Genomic DNA, 21,371 nt, shown 5'->3' on the forward strand with positions numbered 1-21,371 from the left:
CATCACTGATGGGGTGGTCCTACTCTCAACCACCTGTTCGGGTGCCAGTATCGTGTTCCTCAATGTATCACTGTGACCGCCTGAGCTCCGCCTCCTGTCAGATCAGCTGCTGCATTAGAGTCTCATAGGAGCGTAAACTCTACTGGGAACTGCTCATGAGAGAGGTCTAGGTTGTGTGCTCCTTATGAGAATCTCAATAATGCTTGATTACCTGAGGTGGAACAGTTTCATCCCGAAACTATCCCCACCCCAAAATCTGTGAGAAAATTATCTTCCATGAGACTGGTCCCTGGTGCGGAAAAGGTTTGGGATCGCTGTGCTACAGGAAACGAGAGGCGGAGGGAATGGGAACAGTGGTGGAACTGCCCCCAAGGAGAGGTGGCTGTGGAGCTGGGCCTGGGGCACCCCTGCCTTACCCCGTGTCCCCCACCAGGCGTTGGCTATGCTGTCATCCTGATCGCCCTGTACGTTGGCTTCTACTACAACGTCATCATTGCCTGGTCACTCTACTACCTCTTCTCCTCCTTCACCCTCAACCTACCCTGGACCGACTGTGGCCACGCCTGGAACAGCCCCAACTGTACCGACCCCAAGCTCCTCAATGGCTCCGTGCTTGGCAACCACACCAAGTACTCCAAGTACAAGTTCACGCCGGCAGCAGAGTTTTATGAGTAAGTCACAGACCCCTTGTGCTGGGCCTGTTGAGGCCGGTGCTGGGTATGACCTGAGCCAAGCACTAAGGAAAGCCACAGACTAAGGAGACACATGCTGTCAGGATATTAATGTTTACTGAGTGGCCACAGGCCTGATGCTGGATGAGGGGCTGAGGACACAGCCACAGTCAAGGCAGTTGGAGGAGGTTGTGCTCTGGGGCAGGAGAGTGGAGGAGGGCAAGATAATACACAAGAAAACAGTTAAGGGAGTGAGAATGTTCTAGAGAGTGTGTGTGCACTTCAGGGAATGCAACACTTTCTGGGGTGTGCAGCTGCTCTTAAGGAACTGAAACCAGGTATGTGGGAAAAATCCATCATAGAGGGAAAAGAATGGTTGTGTGGGCAGTCAGGGAAGGCCTTTCTGAGGAGGTGACATAAGAACTGAGGATGTCAGAGAAGGGAAGAGCTGGGGCTCAATGCAGGCGATGAGCTGCAGGTTGAACCCAAGTTAATCTGACCCCGAAGCTGTAAACTGACTCACCGTGGGCTGCAGTGCCTCTGAGGTTCCCATGAGAGAAAGTAGTCAGAGCTTGGACAAAATTCAAGAAGTAGGGAACAGGCCAGCTGTAGGCAGCTCTGGGAAATTATTTGGACCGTGTGTACATGAGAAGCATTGACCATTGGTGGAAGACTGAGTATAATTTTTAAAAAGAAACTTTTATGTTGAAATACTGTTAGACATAAAAAGTAGTAAGAATAGTGCATACCCATCACCCAGTCTCCTCTAAAATTGACACCTTACATAACCATGGTACGAATTTGAAACCAGAAAATGAACATTGGTATACTGTGAGCTAACAAGCTGCAGACCTTATTTGAATTTCACACTCATGTTCTTTTCTGGTATTTAGTTCCTACGTTTCTTTAGTCTTCTCCAGTCTGTTAATTTTTGCTCTTCCTTGATTTTCACGACCTTGACACTTGAAAAGTACTGGCCAGTTATTTTGTGAAATATCCCTCGATTTGGGTTTGTTTGTTGTTTTCTCATTTTTAGACTGAGATTATGCATTTTTGCAAGAATACCTTAGAAAAAATGCTGTGCCCTCATCAGTGCATTCTGTCACGGGGTGGGGGAGACATGCTGGCCATGTCTTGTTACTTATGATGTTAACCTTGCACCCTTGGTTAAGGTGGAGACCGCCAGCTTCCTCCTGTGCAGAGAAAGTGATTTTCCTTTTTTAAGTAATAAGTGTCTTTTAGGAGCATACCTTGAGTTTATGCAAATATCTTGATTTTCATCATACTTTGTCCACATTTCTTGGTATTCACTGATGATTCTTGCAAGTAAGAACTATTACTATAATGTTTATCTAGTTGTAATTTCCTATTTCCATCATTCCTTATTTTATTATTTATTTATTTATTTATTTTTTTGAGACAAAGTCTCACTGTCACCCAGGCTGGAGTGCAGTGGTGTAATCTCAGCTCATTGCAATCTCTGCCTCCCTGGTTTAAGCGATTCTCCTGCCTCAGCCTCCTGAGTGGCTAGGATTACAAGTGTGCACCACCACGCCTAGCTAATTTTTGTATTTTTAGTGAAACAGGGTTTCACCATGTGGGCCAGACTGGTCAAACTATGACCTCAGGTGATCCACCCACCTTGGCCTCTGAAAGCGCTGGGATTACAGGCATGAGCCACTGCGCCTGGCCTATCATTCCTTCTAGATTAATTGATTGAAATTCTTCTGTAAGGACAAGTTGTCCCTTCTCCCTTATTTATTTATTTATTTATTCATTCATTCATTTATTTATATCAGTATGGACTCCTGGATATATATTTTGTTCTGTGGTCTTAATCCATAACTATTATCATTGTTGTTATTATTATTATTTTATTTCAACTTTTGTTTTAGATTCAGAGGTTCACATGCAGGTTGTTACATGGGTACATTGCATGATGCTGAGGTCTGGGGTGTGACTGAACCTGTCACCCAAGTAGTGAGCATAGTACCCAATAGGTAGTTTTTCAACTCTTGTCCCCCTCTTCCCTCCCTCCTCACTCTTGTTGTCTCCAGTGTCTACTGTCCCTGTTTTTATGTCCATGTGTACTCAACATTTGGCTCTCACTTATGAGTAAGAACATGCAGTATTTGGTCTTCTGTTCCTGCATTAAATCGCTTAGGATAGTGGCCTCCAGCTACATTCATGTCCCTGCAAAGGACATGATTTTGTCCTTTTTATGGCTGCATAGTATTCCATTGTATATACGTACCATATTTACTTTTCTTTCCTTTGGTTTTGTTTTTGTTTTCATTTTTGTTTTTCTTGAGACTGAGTCTCTCTCTGTCACCCAGGCTGGAGTGCAGTTCTGGCTCACTGCAACCTCCACCTCCTGGGCTCAAGTGATTCTCCTGCCTCAGCCTACTGAGTAGCTGGGATTACAGGAACCTGCCACCACACCTGGCTAATTTTTGTATTTTTAGCAGAGACAGGGTTTCACCGTGTTCGCCGGGCTGGTCTCAAACTCCTGACCTCAAGTGATCTGCCTGCCTTGGCCTCCCAAAGTGCTGAGATTACAGGCATGAGCTACCGTGCCTGGCCATCACATTTTCTTATCCAATTCGTCATTGATGGGCACCCAGTCTGATGACACGTCTTTGTTATTTTGAGCAGTGCTGCAATGAACATCCACGTGCAGGTGTCTTAGAATGATTCATCTTCCTTTGGGTAAATGCCCAGTAGTGGGATTGCTGGGTTGAATGGTAGTTCTATTTTTAGTTCTTTGAGAAATCTCCAAACTGCTTTTTATACTGGCTTAACTCATTTACATTCCCACTACAGTGTATAAGCATGCCCTTTTCGCTGCAGCCTCGCCGGCATCTGGTATTTTTAATTTTTTTAATAAGAGCCTTTCTGACAGGTGTGAACTCATAACCATCGTTATTTAATTTGTGGCTTCCCTGAGTCCTCTCAGCCTCTACTTCATCCATTTACGTCCTTGTGAAGGGCAGTGACTGACTTGTTTTCAGCCACCTGATTTCAAATGTTTGCATAGCGCTATGTTTGCAATTCAGCATCCATTATCTTCATTCCTCAGGCATGGGTCAGTTCCATTTTATCAATTCCTACACAAACATGCTAGCAGGTAAGCAGAAAGTGCCTGTTTCAAGCGGTGGGACAGACAGATAGATTCCACCCAAACTCTACCCTCAGGGCACTCATGGTCTAGAGCAGAGGTCTCCAAACTTTTCTGCATAACATCAGAGGGTAAATATTGGCTTTGCAGACCACATATGTCCCTGTTGCGTGCTCTTTATTTTACTTCTAAAAAGTAAAACCGTTCTTAGCTCAAAGGTCATACCTAAACCGTCCACAGCTCAGATTTGGCCTTGGGACCATGGTGTGCTGATTCCTGGCATAGTGCAACATTTCCCAATATGACCCCACCGTGATAGAAATGGTCCGTATCTGTGCAATCCCCCACAGTACGCACTTGCCACAGGTGGTTACTGAGCAGTTGAAATATGGCTAGTGTGACTGGAGAGCTGTATTTCTTTTTTTTTTTTTTTTTGAGACGGAGTTTCGCTCTTTGTTACCCGGGCTGGAGTGCAATGGCGCGATCTCGGCTCACTGCAACCTCCGCCTCCTGGGTTCAGACAATTCTCCTGCCTCAGCCTCCCGAGTAGCTGACTTAATTTATTTACCTTTAAATAGACCAATGTGGCCAGTGACTACTGTATTGAGTAGTACAAAAAATGTGAAAAAAGACAAATTCACAAACAACAACACTTTAGGGTTCCTCTTCTTCATTCCTATGGATTAAGCCCAGAACTGGAGAATGAGTCCCAATTATCTGGAGATTGGGGTTATCCTAGGACCATCTCTTTCCCTGCCATGTTGGTGTAGCAGGGCCAAGGGGATTTCGTTTGGTTGAAAGTGACCTCTGGAAAGTCTACTGCCTCCTGGGGCTCAGTGGAGTCAGTGTTCTCAGGACCCAGAAAATACCCTCAATGGGCCACTGCAGAGAATTTGCTACGGGTCCTGTACCTGCATCCATCCATCCGTCTCCATTTATGATTCCCATGGACTTCTAACAGGCATGTGCAAAAATTATGTATTTGAGAATTTTTCTAGGAGAGGGTCCATAGCTGTCATGAAATTCTCAAATACCTCCCCAGCACTCCCAGAGAATCTGAACCACTGCTGTCACTGAAAGTGAGCATCTGCTATAAGAAACCTGTCATCCTCACCATCACATTAACAGCTAACCTCTTACCATGTGTATGAGGTTTTCTGTTAACTTCCTCATATATATTATTTTAATTTAAGCCTCACACCCACCTAATAAGGTTTCTGAACTCTTATCCTCATCACACTCTTGGGGGCCTTCATTTCACAGTTGAGACTACAAAGTCCACCACCACGCAACTATTACTATACAGAGCCAAGATCTGGACCCAGGCAGTGTGCATTTGCGAAACTCTGACAATGAGCATCTCCTTCCATTTTGCCCTGTAGGAGCTTACTTCTCTTCACTCTAACCCCAGCCCTGCCTGTCAGGGAAGCTTCACAGCCTGTACCCTTAACCTCTGTGTTATATTGGCCTCTAGGCATTACACATTTGTTTTTATGCAGAAATATTGTCATGGTAACAAATCACATTTACCCAGCTTAGATTATATCCCAGCCACAGTACAAAGCGCCCTTTTTATACTATATTTGAATCCTGACCACTGGGGTCTAAAATTATTTTTATGAATGAGAAAACAAGCACAAATCAGTAAGCGACTTATCCAAGGTCATAGAGGTTAGAAGTGGCATTAAAAGTCAGTTTGGACCCAGGCAGCCTATCTCCAAAGCCCAAACTCTTAGCCTAAGGGTTCTAAACCTTGACTGCACATCAGAATCACCTGGAGAGCATGGATGCCTGGATTCTACATCCAGAGATCCTGATTTCATTGGTCCGGGTACAACCAGGGCACAGAGATTTCCATCAGTAGCGCCTCCTGAAATTCTAACATCCAACCAACGTTGGAAGCCCCTGTTTAGTCATTGCACTCTCCTGTCTTGGAATAAGATTCCTGCTGGGGTCAGACTGACCTCTCTACAGTCTCACATCATAGAAAATCTAGGGCCTCCTTCACTTTTCTTTTGAGGAGCATGGCCTCAGAAAATTCCAGACCCATCAGAGAGCTTGCAGGTGGAGGTTTTAGGCCTTCCTGTCCTATGAACATGGTTTGGAGGGAGAGGTGGTAAAGAGTAGCAGAGCAGAGAGTGCTGCCGACACACGTGATCACTTGCACGCTTTCCCCCTCTTCCTCCCATAAAGGACAAAGAGTGATTTTTCTTTTTGTTCTTGGCAACCTTGTTTTATAAATTAAAAATGAAAAGCGCTAGCTTTGTTTCTAGTCCAGTTAGCATTTAATTCCTCTTCTGGTGTCTTCATGGTTAGTATGTCTGCCCCAGGAGAGGCACCAGCAGGAGGGGAAGGTGAGCTAGGTTTTGAGACCCCGCTTACTTTAATTACAGCCCCACACTTCCTCCAGGTTCAGCTGCAAGCTGAAAGCGGTGGGAGAAGATGGCGTCCTCACACACTGGGCCGAAGAGGTGTGGGGATGTAGGCAGAACGAAATACAGGACTTTTTTTTATTAAAGACAGAATCTCGCTGTCACCCAGTGGTACAATCTCAGCTCAATGCAGCCTTGACCTCTCAGGTTCAAGTGATCCTCCCACCTTAGCCTCCCAAGTAGCTGGGATTACAAGCTTCCACCACCATGCCTGGCTATATTTTTTGTTATTTTTTGTAGAGATGGGGTTTCATCATGTTGCATAGGTTGGTCCTGAACTCCTGGGCTCAAGTGATCCACCCACCTCAGCCTCCCAAAGTGATAGGCTATGAGCTGCTATGCGTGGCCTACAGGGCTTATTCTGCCCTACAGATCTTCCCTCTTTATCCTCTCCTTAACCTTCCCTCCGCTAACCCTGAAAACCTTCATAGCCACCATCAGCCAAGCACTGAGAATCTCCTCACACCCAAATCCCATTTAATCTTCACAGTTCATGGAGGTGGAAATTATTCCCATTTTACAGATAAGAAAGCAGAGGCTCTGGCTCTAGGTAAGTGGCAGAGCTGGGAGTGCAGGGGCCTCTGCAGGTCGATAGGAGTTCTCATGCCGCTCTTTCTTGCCTGTAGCCTGCCTCTGTGCTTTGTAATACACAGCACTGTCATCAGCTGCCTCTGGACTTTTAACAAATGGCATGTGGCCCTTTTGTCTAAATGTTTCTGCTTTAAAAATGTCCCCTCAACTCAGTTTGGGGACCCAATGAGTGGGACTCCTAGCGCCCACCCTGAAGAAATAGAAAATTCTTCTTTTTCCCCCAACCTCCTGGCCAGTTTTGTTACCGTCCTGTACTCATTTAGGCTGATGGACTGAGCATATCATTCAAGGAAACAAAACTGCTATTCTCCCCAGGCTCTGGGCCTGAAGCCAAGCAGCCCCGCAGCTAAAAGAAACTCTGCAGCCCTGTAACTTTATCTGTAAAAGAACACCTTTGGTGAACATGTTCCTGGCAAGAGAAAACTTGCACCCTATGCCGGTCCTCGGTGAGGAAGAAAAGTCTCCCCCTCTGTGCTATTAATCCTCTGTGCTAAACATCAAGTGAGAAATTGAGGCTTTTTGGCGTGTAGACTTCAGAAAGTTTGGACAGTACACTAAAAGATGATTCATTTTCATTAAACGTCTAGAAAGCTAAAACAGACTTAAGTTTCTTGTACTAATCCCCAAGGCTTGGCCCTGCTGGGGAGAGGGGGCTGGATTCTCTTTGCTTTTCTTGGGCATAAGCTTAGGAGTCCAGTCTCTTCACTGACGAAATACCTAGACAACCTCTACAACCCCGAAAGTGGATTTTGAATGCATAGGGCATCGGCTGGGCCTGCTGGGGAGCATTTCAACCATCAGATTGGACACCAGAAGCATTTTGGCAAGTTTCAGGGCAAGTACAATTGGTTCTATGCCTTTTTCCCCCCATTATGTGCATAATCAAGTTAACCAAGTGACAATTGGCACTATTCCACACTTGCCCCATAAAACCACAGGAAGAAGTGGAATTAAGCATCAGGTGGGGTCAGTATATGCCTCTAGTTCTCTTTTTTTTTTTTGAGGCAGAGTCTCACTCTGTTACCCAGGCTGGAGTATGGTGGCTCAATCTTGGCTCATTACAACCTCCACCTCCTAGGTTCAAGCTATTCTCCTGCCTCAGCCTCCCAAGTAGCTGGGACTACGGGCACATGCCACCACACCCAGCTAATTTTTGTGTTTTTAGTAGAGGGGGGTTTCCCCATGTTGATTAGACTGGTCTCAAACTCCTGATCTCAAGTGATCCATCCACTTTGACCTCCCAACATGCTGGGAGTGTAGGTGTGAGCCACCATACCCAGCCCGGTTCTCTGTCTTTTTAAATATGCCCATGTCCTGCCACCCTTTCCTCTTCTTTTTCTGTCTCTCTGTCTGTCTCAGGACATAGGAGAGGGTTCTAAGTCAGGGGATCGTTCTGAGTTAGGACTAACAAGACGAGAAGTTTGCCAGGCAGACAGATTTGGCTGGGATGCGTTTTCTAGGCTGAAGGAACAGATGGTCCCAAGACCCAGAGCCATGGATGCACCCTATGACGGGGGACTGACAAGTAGCTTGCCACCGCCAGGAGTGAAAGGCAGGGTATGGCAAGGCCGGGGATGAACTTGGCGTGGGATGGACCGTGGAAGGCCTCAGATTCTGAAAGACTTGCATTGTTTTCCTCCAGACGAGGATTTCACAACCTCGATGCTTTTGACATTTTTGGTTAGATGATTGTTTATTGGGGGACAGGGGTGCCCTCTGTCCTGTGTATCTATGATGTTTAGCCATTTAGCAGCATCCCTGGCCCCTCCCCTCTAGATGCCAGCAGCTTCTCCCTCCTCTCCAGATGTAACAACCAAAAATGTCTCTCTAGACATGCCAAATGTCCCTGGAAGGCAGGGGCAAAATTCCCTCCAGTATGAACCCCTGTTTTAGGTGCTAAGAAGCCTCTGAGGCTTTGGAGGCAGAAGAGTGGCAAGATTAGGACAGTACACTTTGGATGGATGGTTCTCCAGTGGCACAGTGGATTTAAGGGGGCTGACAGGAGGCAGAGAGACTGGGCTTAGGAGAGGGTGGGAGTCATTTTCAAAAGTCCTGGAAGGACAGTGTATTAGTCAGGGCTCTCTAAAGGGACAAACTAATATGATATGTATCTCATATGAGTTTATTAAGGAGTATTGACTCACACAATCACAAGGTGAGGTCCCACTATAGGCTGTCTGCAAGCTGAGGAGCAAGGAAGCCAGTCCAAGTCCCAAAGCTGAAGAACTTGGAATTCAATGTTCAAGGGCAGGAAGCATCAGCACAGAAGAAAGATGTAAGCAGGAAGTCTAGTCTTTCCATGTTCTTTTGCTTGCTTTTGTTCTGGCTGTGCTGGCAGCTGATTAGACAGAGCCCACCCAGATTGAGGGTGAGTCTGCCTTTCCCAGTCCACTGACTGATAGGTTAATCTCCTTTGGCAACACCCTCTCAGACACACCCAGGAGCTGTACTTTGCATCCTTCAATCTAATCAAGTTGACACCCAATATTAACCATCACAGACAGAATGTGAGTCTGGCCTGGGATGGGGACAGCGTGGTTGGGGGTGGAGGGAACAACCAAGAGATAGGAATAGCGGGGACCAGACATGGCAGCTGATTTCATGGGGAATATGATGCAGGGTGAGAGCTTAAGACCACAACAGCTGGCCTGGGAGCTGCAGGGGTGGGGGCCATTCTGGGCAGGGGGCATTGGCCTTTGTAGACCTTGGTGGCTCACCCAACTCTGCTCATTCATTCACACATGCTCACATCCCCTCTCTCCATTGCTCCCTCCCCCACACCTGTGCACCTCCTGTCACCCCTCTGGCCAGCAGAGAAAGCACCTGCCACCTTCACAGTGGAATCTGCCCAGTTGACCCCATCTACTGTGTTTTTTGGGTACTCTTGGCTCCCTTGCTGACACCTGCTGCTCCTTGAAGCCTAGGACTCAACCATAATAATTATTATAATTACCATTTGTTGAGCATTTCCTGGGTTCAGGGTATTATTATCTGACATTCTGTAACTCAGCCCTCATCAGAGCCCTTTTACTGAAAAGGAAAAGACTCGGCAATGGGGAATGCTTAAACACACTACTGTGAGCCCTAGGGGCCTGGAGTCACCACCTGCTTCTCCACAGCCATGCCACCAGCCCCCGGCACACTGCCTGGCTCAGAGCAGAGGTGCAGAGAGAGTTTGTGGAATCAATGAAAGGATTCGGGTCACACAGGAACTGGTGGTAGGAGTAGGGTGAGAACCCAGGTTTGTCTGACCCCAGAGCCTGGACAATTTCTGTGCCACATTTTTCTATTTTCCTTCACATTCTTTCAAACAACAGACATCGTTTTTGAGTTGATGAATGATAAAAGAGTGGATAAAACAGCATCGCTGATCGCCTTCAGCCTTTCTTTCATCTGCCTGGAAACAAATTTAAATTCCTACACAAGGATAAGCTAAGCACATTTCCAGACTCAGGGTGTATGTTTTCCTTACAAGCCTGGGATCTTCCCACATCATTCGTGATGCTTCCAGCAAAGGCTGTCATCTGCCTCTGGCGGACAGACAATTGATCTTATCCACTGCAGGTGTGTACAATTTTGCCATTAATGTGTGTTTTGGAATTAAAGCCACTTTCTAGGGAAGGATGATATATTAAGCTGTTTGCCTCTAACACTGTATTATAAATCTATTTTGTTTTGTTTTGTTTTTGAGATGAAGTCTTGCTCTGTTGCTAGGCTGGAGTGCAATGACAAGATCTCCGCTCTCTGCAAACTCTGCCTCCTGGGTTCAAGCAATTTTTGTGCTTTAGTCTCCTAAGTAGTGGAGATTACAGGCATGCACCACCACACCCAACTAATTATTGTATTTTTAGTAGAGACGGTGTTTCGCCATATTGTCCAGCCTTTTCTTGAACTCCTGACCTCAGGTGATCCACCAGCCTCGGCCTCCCAAAGTGCTGGGATTACAGGCATGAGCCACTGTGCTTGGCTGTAAAATTGAGCTGCTGCTTTCTGAATGGACCTCTAGCTGAGCACAAAGTCCTATAGAATGAGACAGGGAAGTTAAGTTTCCATATGGGAAAAGTCACCGTTGCCCTTGGCAGAATGAAAGATCTGAGCAAAAGGGTTAGAAATTTGCCACAAGTGAGGGGAGGAGTTGCTAAGAGAAAAAGTGAGAGTATGTGGGAGACTGACCCTCTTTCCTTCCTGATTCTCCTTGGGGTGGTCCCAGGATCTCATTTTCTGTTTTTTCTTTCTTTTTTTCTTTGAGACAGTCTTGCTCTTGTCCCCCAGGCTGGAGTGCAATGGCGTGATCTCCCTCACTGCAACCTCCACCTCCCCAGTTCAAGTGATTCTCCTGCCTCAGCCTCCCAAGTAGCTGGGACTACAGTCACATGCCACCATGCCCAGCTAATTTTTTTGTATTTTTAGTAGAGACCCATGTTAGCCAGGATGGTCTCGATCTTCTGACCCTGTGATCTGCCCAGCTCGGCCTCCCAATGTGCTGGTATTAGGGATCTCATTTTCTATAGTATAGGGATTGTTGGGTTTAGCAAGAAAGGTTGAGAGCATTTATCTGTTTCTAATGCAACAATCTCCCATGAGCTAACAGGTCTAACTGCCAGTCCTGGGCTTAGCACTGTGGACCAGGAATAGTTAATTCACTCCTCATCCTGGGAGGTCTCCTAGGCTGGCTTATATACAGCTATCCCTGACCTTGCAGAATAGACAGGCTCTCCTAGCAATTGAGTCAAAAGCCACAGGAACTGCAAGAGTTGAAAGATTCCTCACAAGGGTGATCACGGGGGGACTCCCAGGAGACGTGACACTGGACCTGGGCTTTGAAGGGTGTGGGGCAATGTGCAGCTGATTGTTGTCTCTGAGTGTGAGACACAGAGGAGAACCCAGTAGGAACTCATTTGGGGGGACCCTGCAGCTCCCTTGAACCTCCCAACACGTGTCATGCTTTATTGTGAATTTGCATTTAGTGTTGCCTCCCATGCTACAGTACAAGTCCACCAAGGCAGGGTCAGGAGTAGTTGCATGTCTGAGGCCCAGATGGGCTGGATGACAGCAGGCCTTCAGTGAGGAATGAATAATTTGGGTGCAGAGAAAATACCATGCCAAGTTGTTCCAAGTTCTGCTTGCTTTGCCTCGCAAGGGTGCAGAATGGTCAGGGAAACCTCTCTCCACTGGGACCTGCACTACTGTTTCTTCAGTCAGTTTTATTTGACCTTTCCTTGGCTCCTAACCAACTTTGATTATATTCTCATTAGCAAACAGTCATTTTGTTTGCAATTTTTTTGGTCATTTCTTCATTTTAGATTGTACAAGGACCCCAATATTCTCAGACTACCTTAGGATTGTTTTTCTTAAAAAAAACCAGGCCAGGCCCAGTGGCTCACACCTGTAATCCCAACACTTTGGGAGGCCGAGGCAGGAGGATCACAAGGTCAAGAGATCCAGACCGTCCTGGTCAACATGGTGAAACCCCATCTCTACTAAAGATACAAAAAATTAGCTGGGCATGGTGGTGCGTGTCTGTAGTCCCAGCTATTCGGGAGGCTGAGGCAGGGGAATTGCTTGAACCTGAGAGGTGGAGGTTGCAGTGAACAGAGATCATGCCACTTGCATTCCAGCCTGATGAGAGAATAAGACTCCGTCTCAAAAAAAGAAAATACAAAAAATTCTCTGGGCATGATGGCGGGCATCTGTAATCCCATCTAATCAGGAGGCTGAGGCAGGAGAATCACTTGAACCTGGGAGGTGGAGGTTGCAGTAAGCAGAGATTAGGCCATTGCACTCCAGCCTGGGCAACAAGAGCAAAACTCTGTCTCAAAAAAAGAAAAAGACAACACTTTATTGATGGCTAACATATTACAAAGGAGTGACTACCATCAAGTGACAGCTCAGAAAATGTTACCTATTGAACGCAGCCAGTAACCTTACCCAGCTCAGGAAAGAGCATGATGAGTGTCCTGGAGTCCCCATACTGTCCTCTTCCAGTGAGTAACACCCTCACCCCATCCCAGGGTACACCTCTCCTGACTTCTAATCCTTTAGGTCTGTTTTGCCTGTTGAATTTTATGACTAGAGTCAGACAGAAGCACTCTTCTGGATTTGACTTCTTTCTCTCAGCATTGTGTGTGAGAGCCATCCCTCTGGGGGTAATTGCTGTATAATTCTTCCTGTAGGCCAGCTGCAGTGGCTCACATCTGTAATTGCAGCACTTTGAGAGGCTGGGGCAGTTGGATTACTTGAGCCCAGGAGTTTGAGAAAGTCTGGGCAACAAGGAGAAACCCAGTCTCTACCAAAAGAATATAAAAATTAGCCGGGCATGGTGATGCACACCTATACTCCCAGCTACTTGGGAGGCCAAGGTGGGAGGATCGCCTGAGCCTGGGGAGATTGAGCCTGCAGTGAGCCGTGATGGTGCCACTGAACTCCAGCCCAGGCGACAGAGTGAGACCTGTCTCAAAAAAAAAAAATACTCCACTTTATAAATATATCCAAATGTATCTATTCCACTGTTGATGGATGTTTGAGTACTTTATGATTTGGGGTTATTACGAATAATGCGGCCATAAACATTCTAGAGCATGTCTTTTGGTGAACATGTGTACAATTTTCTATTGAGTTAATACCTAGGGCACAGGATAAGCATACTTTTAGCTTTAGTAGCTGTTCCTCAATAGGAGAAATTTTCACTTTTGTCTCAGTCTCTAGACCAGGGATTCTCAGATTCAGCAATATGGACCGTTTGGGTGGGATCATTCTTCGTTATCGGAGACTGTCCTGTACAGTGCAGCATGTTTAGTGGTGCCCGTAGTCTCTATGCCAGTAATACCACCTCTCCTCCAGTCATGACAGTAAAAAACACCTCAGACATTGCCAAATATCCTCTGGGGTGGTGGTCAGGGGCAAAATAGTCCTCCCTCCTGCTAAGAACTGCTCTTTACAGAGTGAGTTCTGTGAGGGTAGGAACCTTCCCTATTTATTGCTCCATGGCCAGGCAAGCAATAGGCACTTAAGAGATTTTTGTCTGTTGAAAGCAACCTGAGCTTGGAATCTCCCCAGATGATTTGCCTCTCCTAGGACAGAGTGGTCAGGGCACAGGCCATGGCTGACCAGAGCAGACCCATGTGGTGCATGGCAGTGGCTGGAGCACCCGAGTTAGGGGAGAGTGGTCAGGTCCTGTCTCCATCAGTGTGCATTTACAGGGACTGGCCTGTGGTCATGGCCTCTGTCATCCTCCCTAAAGCCTTTTACCCTCGTCCCCTCCCCTCCCCTCTGGGCAGGCGTGGCGTCCTCCACCTTCACGAGAGCAGCGGGATTCATGACATCGGCCTGCCCCAGTGGCAGCTCTTGCTGTGTCTGATGATCGTCGTCATCGTCTTGTATTTTAGCCTCTGGAAAGGGGTGAAGACATCAGGAAAGGTAATATCTCTTTGTTTCTCTTTCAGTTGGGAGATCAACCTTGGTGGTGTGTGTATGATTATTTCTAGCAACAATTATGTAGCTGGTAAACAAAAAAGATGGAGCTGGAAGTGCAAAGCCTGGGTTCAAGCCCCAGTTCTGCCACTGACTTGGACAAATGCCTCCCTTCCTCTCCCTTCTCTTCTCCAAGTCTGCCTCCCCAACAATAGGTTGAAGGGGTATAAGTGGATCAGAGTTCCTCATACTTTCCTGCCAAAGCTTCCCTAATACCAGAGACCAGAGACCAGAGACTTGGGTATTCCCAAAGGCCTCAGGACAAAGCCTAGAGATGCCATCAACATGCCCTTAATAAATCTGGAATCTCGACCTAAATCTTCATGCAAATGTTGCATGCTACTCTGGAATATGACTACTTGCTTTACCATAAGATCAATAAATCCCCCTCTGAATTTTTGAGGAAAAAAAAAAAAAGAATGCTCTAGAAGATATCCAGATGTAAGCTGGGTTTTGTGTTTCCTTGGATACAGAGGTAAGTGCCCTCAGGGTTCCAGGTGCCTTGGAGAGAAGAGCATATGTTTAGATGACCCATGAGGGCCAGTCCAGAGTTGGCATTCTAAACTTGGGTGACACCGTCCCCCTGTAGCCAGCCTCTCAGGGTGAGGAATATTCGGGAAATGGCTCCTATTGATTTTTAGCCCAAGTAACATCATGGGAACAACTCCATTTGGGCTCAACAGGGTCTAGTTAGAAGCTTGACTGTATTAAAGAGGATGTGGATGGGGAATGTTCTTTCCAGTGTACTGGTTAGCTAGTGCTCTGCAACAAACCACCCCAAAATGTAGTGACTCAAAATAACAACCATTTTATTGTCTCTCACAATTCTGTGGGTTGACTGGGATCAGCTGGGTGGTTCTTCTGCTCCATGTGATATGCCCTGGACTCCATATCTGGGGCTTGGCTGGGCTGAATATTCTAGATGGTGCATACACAGTGCTGGCAGTTGGTCCTGGCTGCGAGCTAAGTTGGAGCTGCCAACTAGAGCATCTTAGGATGTTTCCACATAGCCTTTCTATGGTGCTTGGGCTTCTCACAACATAGTGGCTGAGTTCCAAAAACGTGTCCCAGGCAGACAAGTCCCAATGATGTACAAATAGCTCTTCCAGTCTCTGTTTGCATCATTCTTGCTATTGTTCCAGTGGCCAAAACAAGTGTTGTGGTTAAACCCAGTATCTGTGTGGGAGGGAATTACACACAGGTGTGAGTTATTGGGGGCCACAACACAACAGTCTGTCTTAATCAGGTGGGTGTAAATTTTGGACAAACCTCAGTAGGCAACTGATTTTGGAAAGGAGGTGTGTACGAGTTCTCTCTGATACTCCTGGAGTTTTTGGTCATGCCATTGGGAGCAAAGACAGTAGCAGGGAAGCAGCAGCCGGTAGGTATAAAATCCAACAAGAAATGGAGATGGAACTTCCTACCAGCATGTCGGGGACACAGTGTCTACCCTAAGAAAGCACACGAACAAAATGCAAACTAAGACTTGGAGAAAGTCTAAGGTGGAGAAAAGCCAGGATAGGACCACTACCATTCTGATGCCTGACACGTAGTAGGTCTTCAGTAAATATTTATTGGGTGATTGAATGATGGGTGGGTATATAAGTTTGGGGAACTTCATCAAGTGTTCTTTGAATTTCATTCAACATATGCAACCATTTATGGACACGTACTATGTACCAGGCTTGATGCTAGTGCTAGTGATGCAAGAATAAGCCAGGTTCCTTCTTCAATTGCTTTAGTCTATGCGTACTGTAGGCAGGTTATGGGTCAGCCAATGTCACTAGCTTCTTGGATCTCTGTCCCAAGACATGTGTGTGTGTCCCCATTTAATAAAACCCAGTGGTCACAAATTATGTGCACTATTATATATCTTGCTTTTTTTAAAGCTTAACTTTACCTTGGAGATAATTTCACATGCAGAAGTCAGATTACATTTCAATAGAAATACAAACTGTGGTTTTAAAAACTGTCATTAAATCAGCTTAATGGGTCATCACATACACTTTTTAAAAACAAAAAAAGTCTGGATAATAAGAGATCATTGTACATATTAAAGTAAGAGCTGTCTCTTGGAATTTTGTTTCTGTTACAGCAGTCTGTAAGTTTATGTGTAGTTTGTCTTGATATTGAAGGTTCTTTCTTAGCATGAGTCATGGTCAAAAAGTGTGAGATGCTGCATTAGTGGAGAAAGGAATCTCTTTTAACTGTAAGTATCTCCAAAGACCATAGGGAAGGTGGCATTCAAGCTGGGTCTATAAGGTCAGGCACAGGTAGATGGGGGAGGGAGGGAAGGAATTCTCAGAGGAAGAAACTACATGAGCAAAGTGGCAAAGATGTGAAAGCCCCAGACCAGCCTTATCTAGCACTCTCTGTGCCTTTCCTGGGTACTAGGAACAGGGCTCTCTTGGCCTCTGCAGGCACAGACAGAGGCCTTGAGGGGAGACAGGGCCCATTCCTGTGAATTGCTGAAGATGTATGAGCTTTATACTGCTTCTGGCCTTGGCACGGGGCCACCACAGACTTCTAATATTGCACCCCAAGATTAGGTTCCCCACAGCCATCACCAAAGAGGGTAGAGCCTACCCCATCTAGTTTAGCTCTTGGCTAGAGGGGAGTATATGTTGTCTGCAGGCAGGCTGATGCAAGAGAGACCAGGAGGAGTGGAGCTGAGCATGCTCAGTTCTTTCCAAAAAGCACCTTCAGAGAAGGTAATGAGGGGTGAACCTGGGTGTTACACTAGGAAAGTCCCCCATGTAGAAACATGATGAGAGAGGAATATGAGTCCCCTCTGCGTGTGTCATCCAAAGCCACAGCCCACATTTTGCGTAAGTCCCTCTGTGTTCTGACCACTAACAGGCATGCCATACACAGTCTATGGAGAGGAGATTTCTAGAATGGGGAGCTTCACTCAGGACATTCCTGTGCCCCGAAGTTAATTGTTTTTATAAGCTGGCGTATGAGAAAACCAAGAGTGTTGCTTATTTCTTTCCAGACTGAACCTGGCACAGGACACTGAGCTTTCCTTAGCAGGCTTCCATAGGAGCTGGCCTCAAATGAATTGCAAATGTTCATACCTCTGGTCTTGGCAAGTGAAGGCTGTGCTGGTCCTGGCCTGCTTTAGTGACTTGCTTGGACGCAATTATAATGAACAGCAGCGTTCGCATATGAGTGAGGCATATACTAAAATATTGTGGTTTGGAGTTTTTCTCAGTAACATCAGCGCATACCCTACACCCCATAAATCCTTCTTTTTAAAAGTATGTCTTTTTTTTCATTAGTGAAAATGTCCCTAAAACTCAGTTCAGAGGATCACAAATTCTAAATCAGTAAAGGTTAAATTAATGCAGATTTGCAGTGGTAAAGCATGGACATTTATCATCTCTGAGTTCGAGTCAACCTTAGAGCAGTTCCTGGGCCATGTTTTTCAAACTCTCATGCATGTAAGAATCACGGAGAGGACTTGCTAAAGCTCAGATTTCTGGATCCCTCCTTGAGTAGTCTGATTCAGTGGGGATGATGCGAGAATTTGCATTCCTGACAAGCTCCTAGGTGAGGCTGATGCTGCTGGTCTATGGACCTCACCTTGATCTAGGCAGCCCTTTGCTTGATGCCTGAATTCAGGCTTGCACAACTTCAGTGACAAGCACCTCACCACCGTGCTGGGCAGCTCTTTCCCTTGAGAGAGCTCTATCTATTTGAACGCTCTTTCTTTTTTGAAACCAAGATCTTCCTCATTTTGATTATGAGCAATTGGTTTGAACTTGGTACCCTGGAACCACCCAAATTATCCATAGAAACACCAGCAGGTATAGATTCAAAGTGATAGAAAGCAGTGACCTCCCTTAGGTATTAAGGACACTTGTAAGACTAATGTGCTGCTCATAGCATTCTTCATCTTGTGATTCAATCAAAATTGGGCCAAGTCTAGCTTCTCATGGCCAGAGCTGTGTTGCAAGTTGAAATTCTGAGAGCTGAGAAGCCTGGGGATGACAGAGCCCAAGCCTTTCTTCTGTTTACCCATTGTGCATTCAGGGCACATGTGAGCATGAGTGAACTGTTGGCCAAAGATCCAGGAATCTCCCTTTCAACACAAGATCTTCGGCAGCTGAACACCCGCTGTCAATTCTGAGACTCTTCACCAAGACTCAGATGGTCTAGCTTTGAACACATGGGCACAGATGAAACAAGGTTCCTAGTTTCTTGATGCTTGACTACAGTCAGGGTTTCATATCAGTCATGCCCTAATGTATTCCTTAGGGAAATTGAATCCATGGCCACCAAACATGGCCAATGCAGGGCCACTTCCAGGCCCCATGGGAGATTCCTTGGAGTCAGAAGTCAAGATACTGTTTTCTGACGGGAGGAGTGTGGTCTCATCTGGTTTGCTGGGCTGGGCATTGCACCTGGGCAGCAGCTATTGACATGAGCTTTAGGAGACTAGAGCCATTAGGACCTATTACAAGGGTATGTGAGAACTCCTCCTTGTGCCTTTTGCCAAGACCTATTCATCCCAGTTCAGGGGACTGATTCCAAGATTTATTAACAAAAAGTCACCCAGATGCAACAGCTTCACTTTCCAAGGCATGTTTCGCTCCTTATTTGTTATGCAATTTGTCCTTCCTGTTCTTGCCTCCCTGAAAGAAAACAAGTGGAAATCCCATTTCCACAAAGACCTTCCTAGAACCAGGGAGTGATGGAGAAACAAGTGGATAACACGAAACAGAGGAGGCCTTCCTGCCTGACTCCTTCTGAGCCCAGATGTGACTGCCACTGTGCTTTCACTCACTCCCGTGCTGACTCAGCTATTCATTCACCTGCTCATGCATTTATTCTTTGACTTAGTCACCCACTAACTCTCTGATCTATCACTCACCCACTACTCATCCATCCGTCTACTCAACGCTCCACCCACCTAATCATCTTATCCATCCTTTTAACCATCTACTCAATCATAGTCCAACCATCCACTCATCCATCCATCCATTTACCTACCACAACACTGTCCAATCATTCATACGACAAACATGTATTAGGATTCACATATGCCAGGTGCTGGGGATACAAGTTTGAAAAATATAGGATTTTATTTCTAAGGGGGCCATGATCTAGGGGGAAAGACAAGTTAAAAAAAAAGAGGATAAATCCCCATCCTTAAACATAAGTATGAAAAACATACGGCTTTATTTTCTATACCTCCATTCTTGTTTAGCACCCACATCTTTTTAGCCTGGCAAAGAACTTTCATGTTTCCAGATTTCCACTTTCTCCTTAGGGATGTGTGAAGATTCTTAGGGATACATAGTTCCAGAGCTTTGGGGGTGTGGAACCATCTAGCATTTAAGTTGTAGCCCTTTTCACGTTTCAGCTGAGTTCTCTTTGGGTCTGACTACCTTAACCTTAACCAGGTATTTTTGCTTGGGGCACAGCATTCTTTCTGCAAGGCTACCTATGACTGTATCTGCCTAAAGTGGTGATTTCTCACCTTGGCTGCACAATTTTATCACCTGGAGAGATTTAAATAAAAAAAATGCTGCATTTCAGGCCCACCCCAGACCAACTAAATCAGTAACTCCAAGAATGGGATCTGAGCGTTAACATTTTTACCTGTAACTTCCCCCAGAGTATTTGAATGTGTAGCCAAGGGTGAGAAGGAACAGCAAGGAAATCCACATGACACCCGTGTCCCTCTACCTTTCTTTTCTATTCCTTCAACCTGGGCAAGGGGAAGGGTGTCTTTTTTAGTCTGGAGTAATCTCTTCTTCCATGTATTTCTGAACAAGATACGTTGCCTGTGTCCCACATCTGTTTCCACCAAGATGAAGAATGGTCAGAGGTTCTGCTTTCTGCCCAGCCACATCCCTTCCTGGGCAATGTGCTTAGGAAAAAATATGCTTAAAGGAGGGTGAAGAAAAAGAGGAAGAGGTAACCAAAAGGGAGAGAGTGGAGGAGAGGGAGAAGAGGAAGGGAAGATGGAGAGAGAGAAAAAGAGAAGAGAGAGAGAGACTGAGATTTCTAAATATCTTGCCAGTCAGATAGGTGCACGCAGCAACCAGTAGCAATGGTGTGATGGACACGAGACTGATGGGGAAAGGGGAGGACACAAGGTGGGTGTACTTAGTTCCTCCTGGTCCATGAACCACACCTTGATCTAAGCAACCCTTTGCCAATGCCTGTATTCATAGTAACACTTGCATAACTTCAGTGACACGTACCTCACCACTTCTCTAGGCTCTTTTCCTTTAGAGAGCTCTATCTAGGGGAAAATTCTTCATTTTATGGAGTCAGGAGTCTTTCCCTGAAGGAGTCAGGAGAGGTGGCTTTGTAGATGAGGAGGCATCCGGTGCTATGAGAACCTACTCTTTGCCCTCGGTGCCCTTGGTTTCCATCATGGTGCTATCCCCAGTGTGGCTGACTCTTGTCCTGGGTTCTGAGCTTCCCTAGGGTGGGCCCTGTGTCTGTTTCCTGTTCTAGCCCTGGATTCTGGATCAGGGCCTTGCCTGGAGCTGGAACCTGCAACATGTGCCTTGGGTAAAGGAAGGTGGGAAAGAGCATGACTGGCTCCCTGGGAAAGGGCTCTGTGCCCTGCCAGCGACCCCTGGGGTTGGGGCCAGAGCGAGGCTCTCACCCAAATTTATCCATTGCCCAGGTGGTGTGGATCACAGCCACGCTGCCTTACTTCGTGCTGTTCGTGCTCCTGGTCCACGGTGTCACACTGCCCGGCGCTTCCAATGGCATCAATGCCTACCTGCACATCGACTTCTACCGCCTGAAAGAGGCCACGGTTAGTATTCACTGACTACCCAGCCTTGGGCCAGGCTTGTGGGAGGGCTTTCAGGAGCAGGTGATAATGGAAAATCTGGTCCCAGCTCTGCCACAAATGTACAGTGTAGCCTTGGACAGGATCCTTCCCTGTCTGAGCTGCAGCTTCTCCATCTGACAATGCAGATTTGCACCTGACAGTCTCCATAAGCCCACTCAGCTCTGGAGGCCTGGGATTCTGTGGTTTCATCTAGTGGCCTTCACAAACTACTCTTTGAGGAAAGCAATGACCTGTGAAGAGGACATGATGTTCTGGGTCCTTGCTCT

The 21,371-nt window shown here is 46.3% G+C and overlaps 1 protein-coding gene across 2 annotated transcripts in view; it reads left to right on the forward strand.

Moving 5' to 3' along the window:
- The window catches only part of SLC6A2 (solute carrier family 6 member 2), a 49,446-nt gene that overhangs the window by 13,731 nt on the left and 14,344 nt on the right, over positions 1 to 21,371 (forward strand). For both annotated transcript variants that reach the window (XM_035281993.3, XM_078357798.1), the window contains exons 3-5: positions 434 to 671; positions 14,090 to 14,228; positions 20,932 to 21,066. In XM_035281993.3, coding sequence (XP_035137884.1) covers positions 434 to 671; positions 14,090 to 14,228; positions 20,932 to 21,066 — 512 coding nt within the window. The remainder of the gene's footprint in view (positions 1 to 433; positions 672 to 14,089; positions 14,229 to 20,931; positions 21,067 to 21,371) is intronic.

Source organism: Callithrix jacchus, chromosome 20 (genome assembly GCF_049354715.1).
Source record: "Callithrix jacchus isolate 240 chromosome 20, calJac240_pri, whole genome shotgun sequence".
Classification (NCBI taxonomy): Eukaryota; Metazoa; Chordata; class Mammalia; order Primates; family Cebidae; genus Callithrix; species Callithrix jacchus.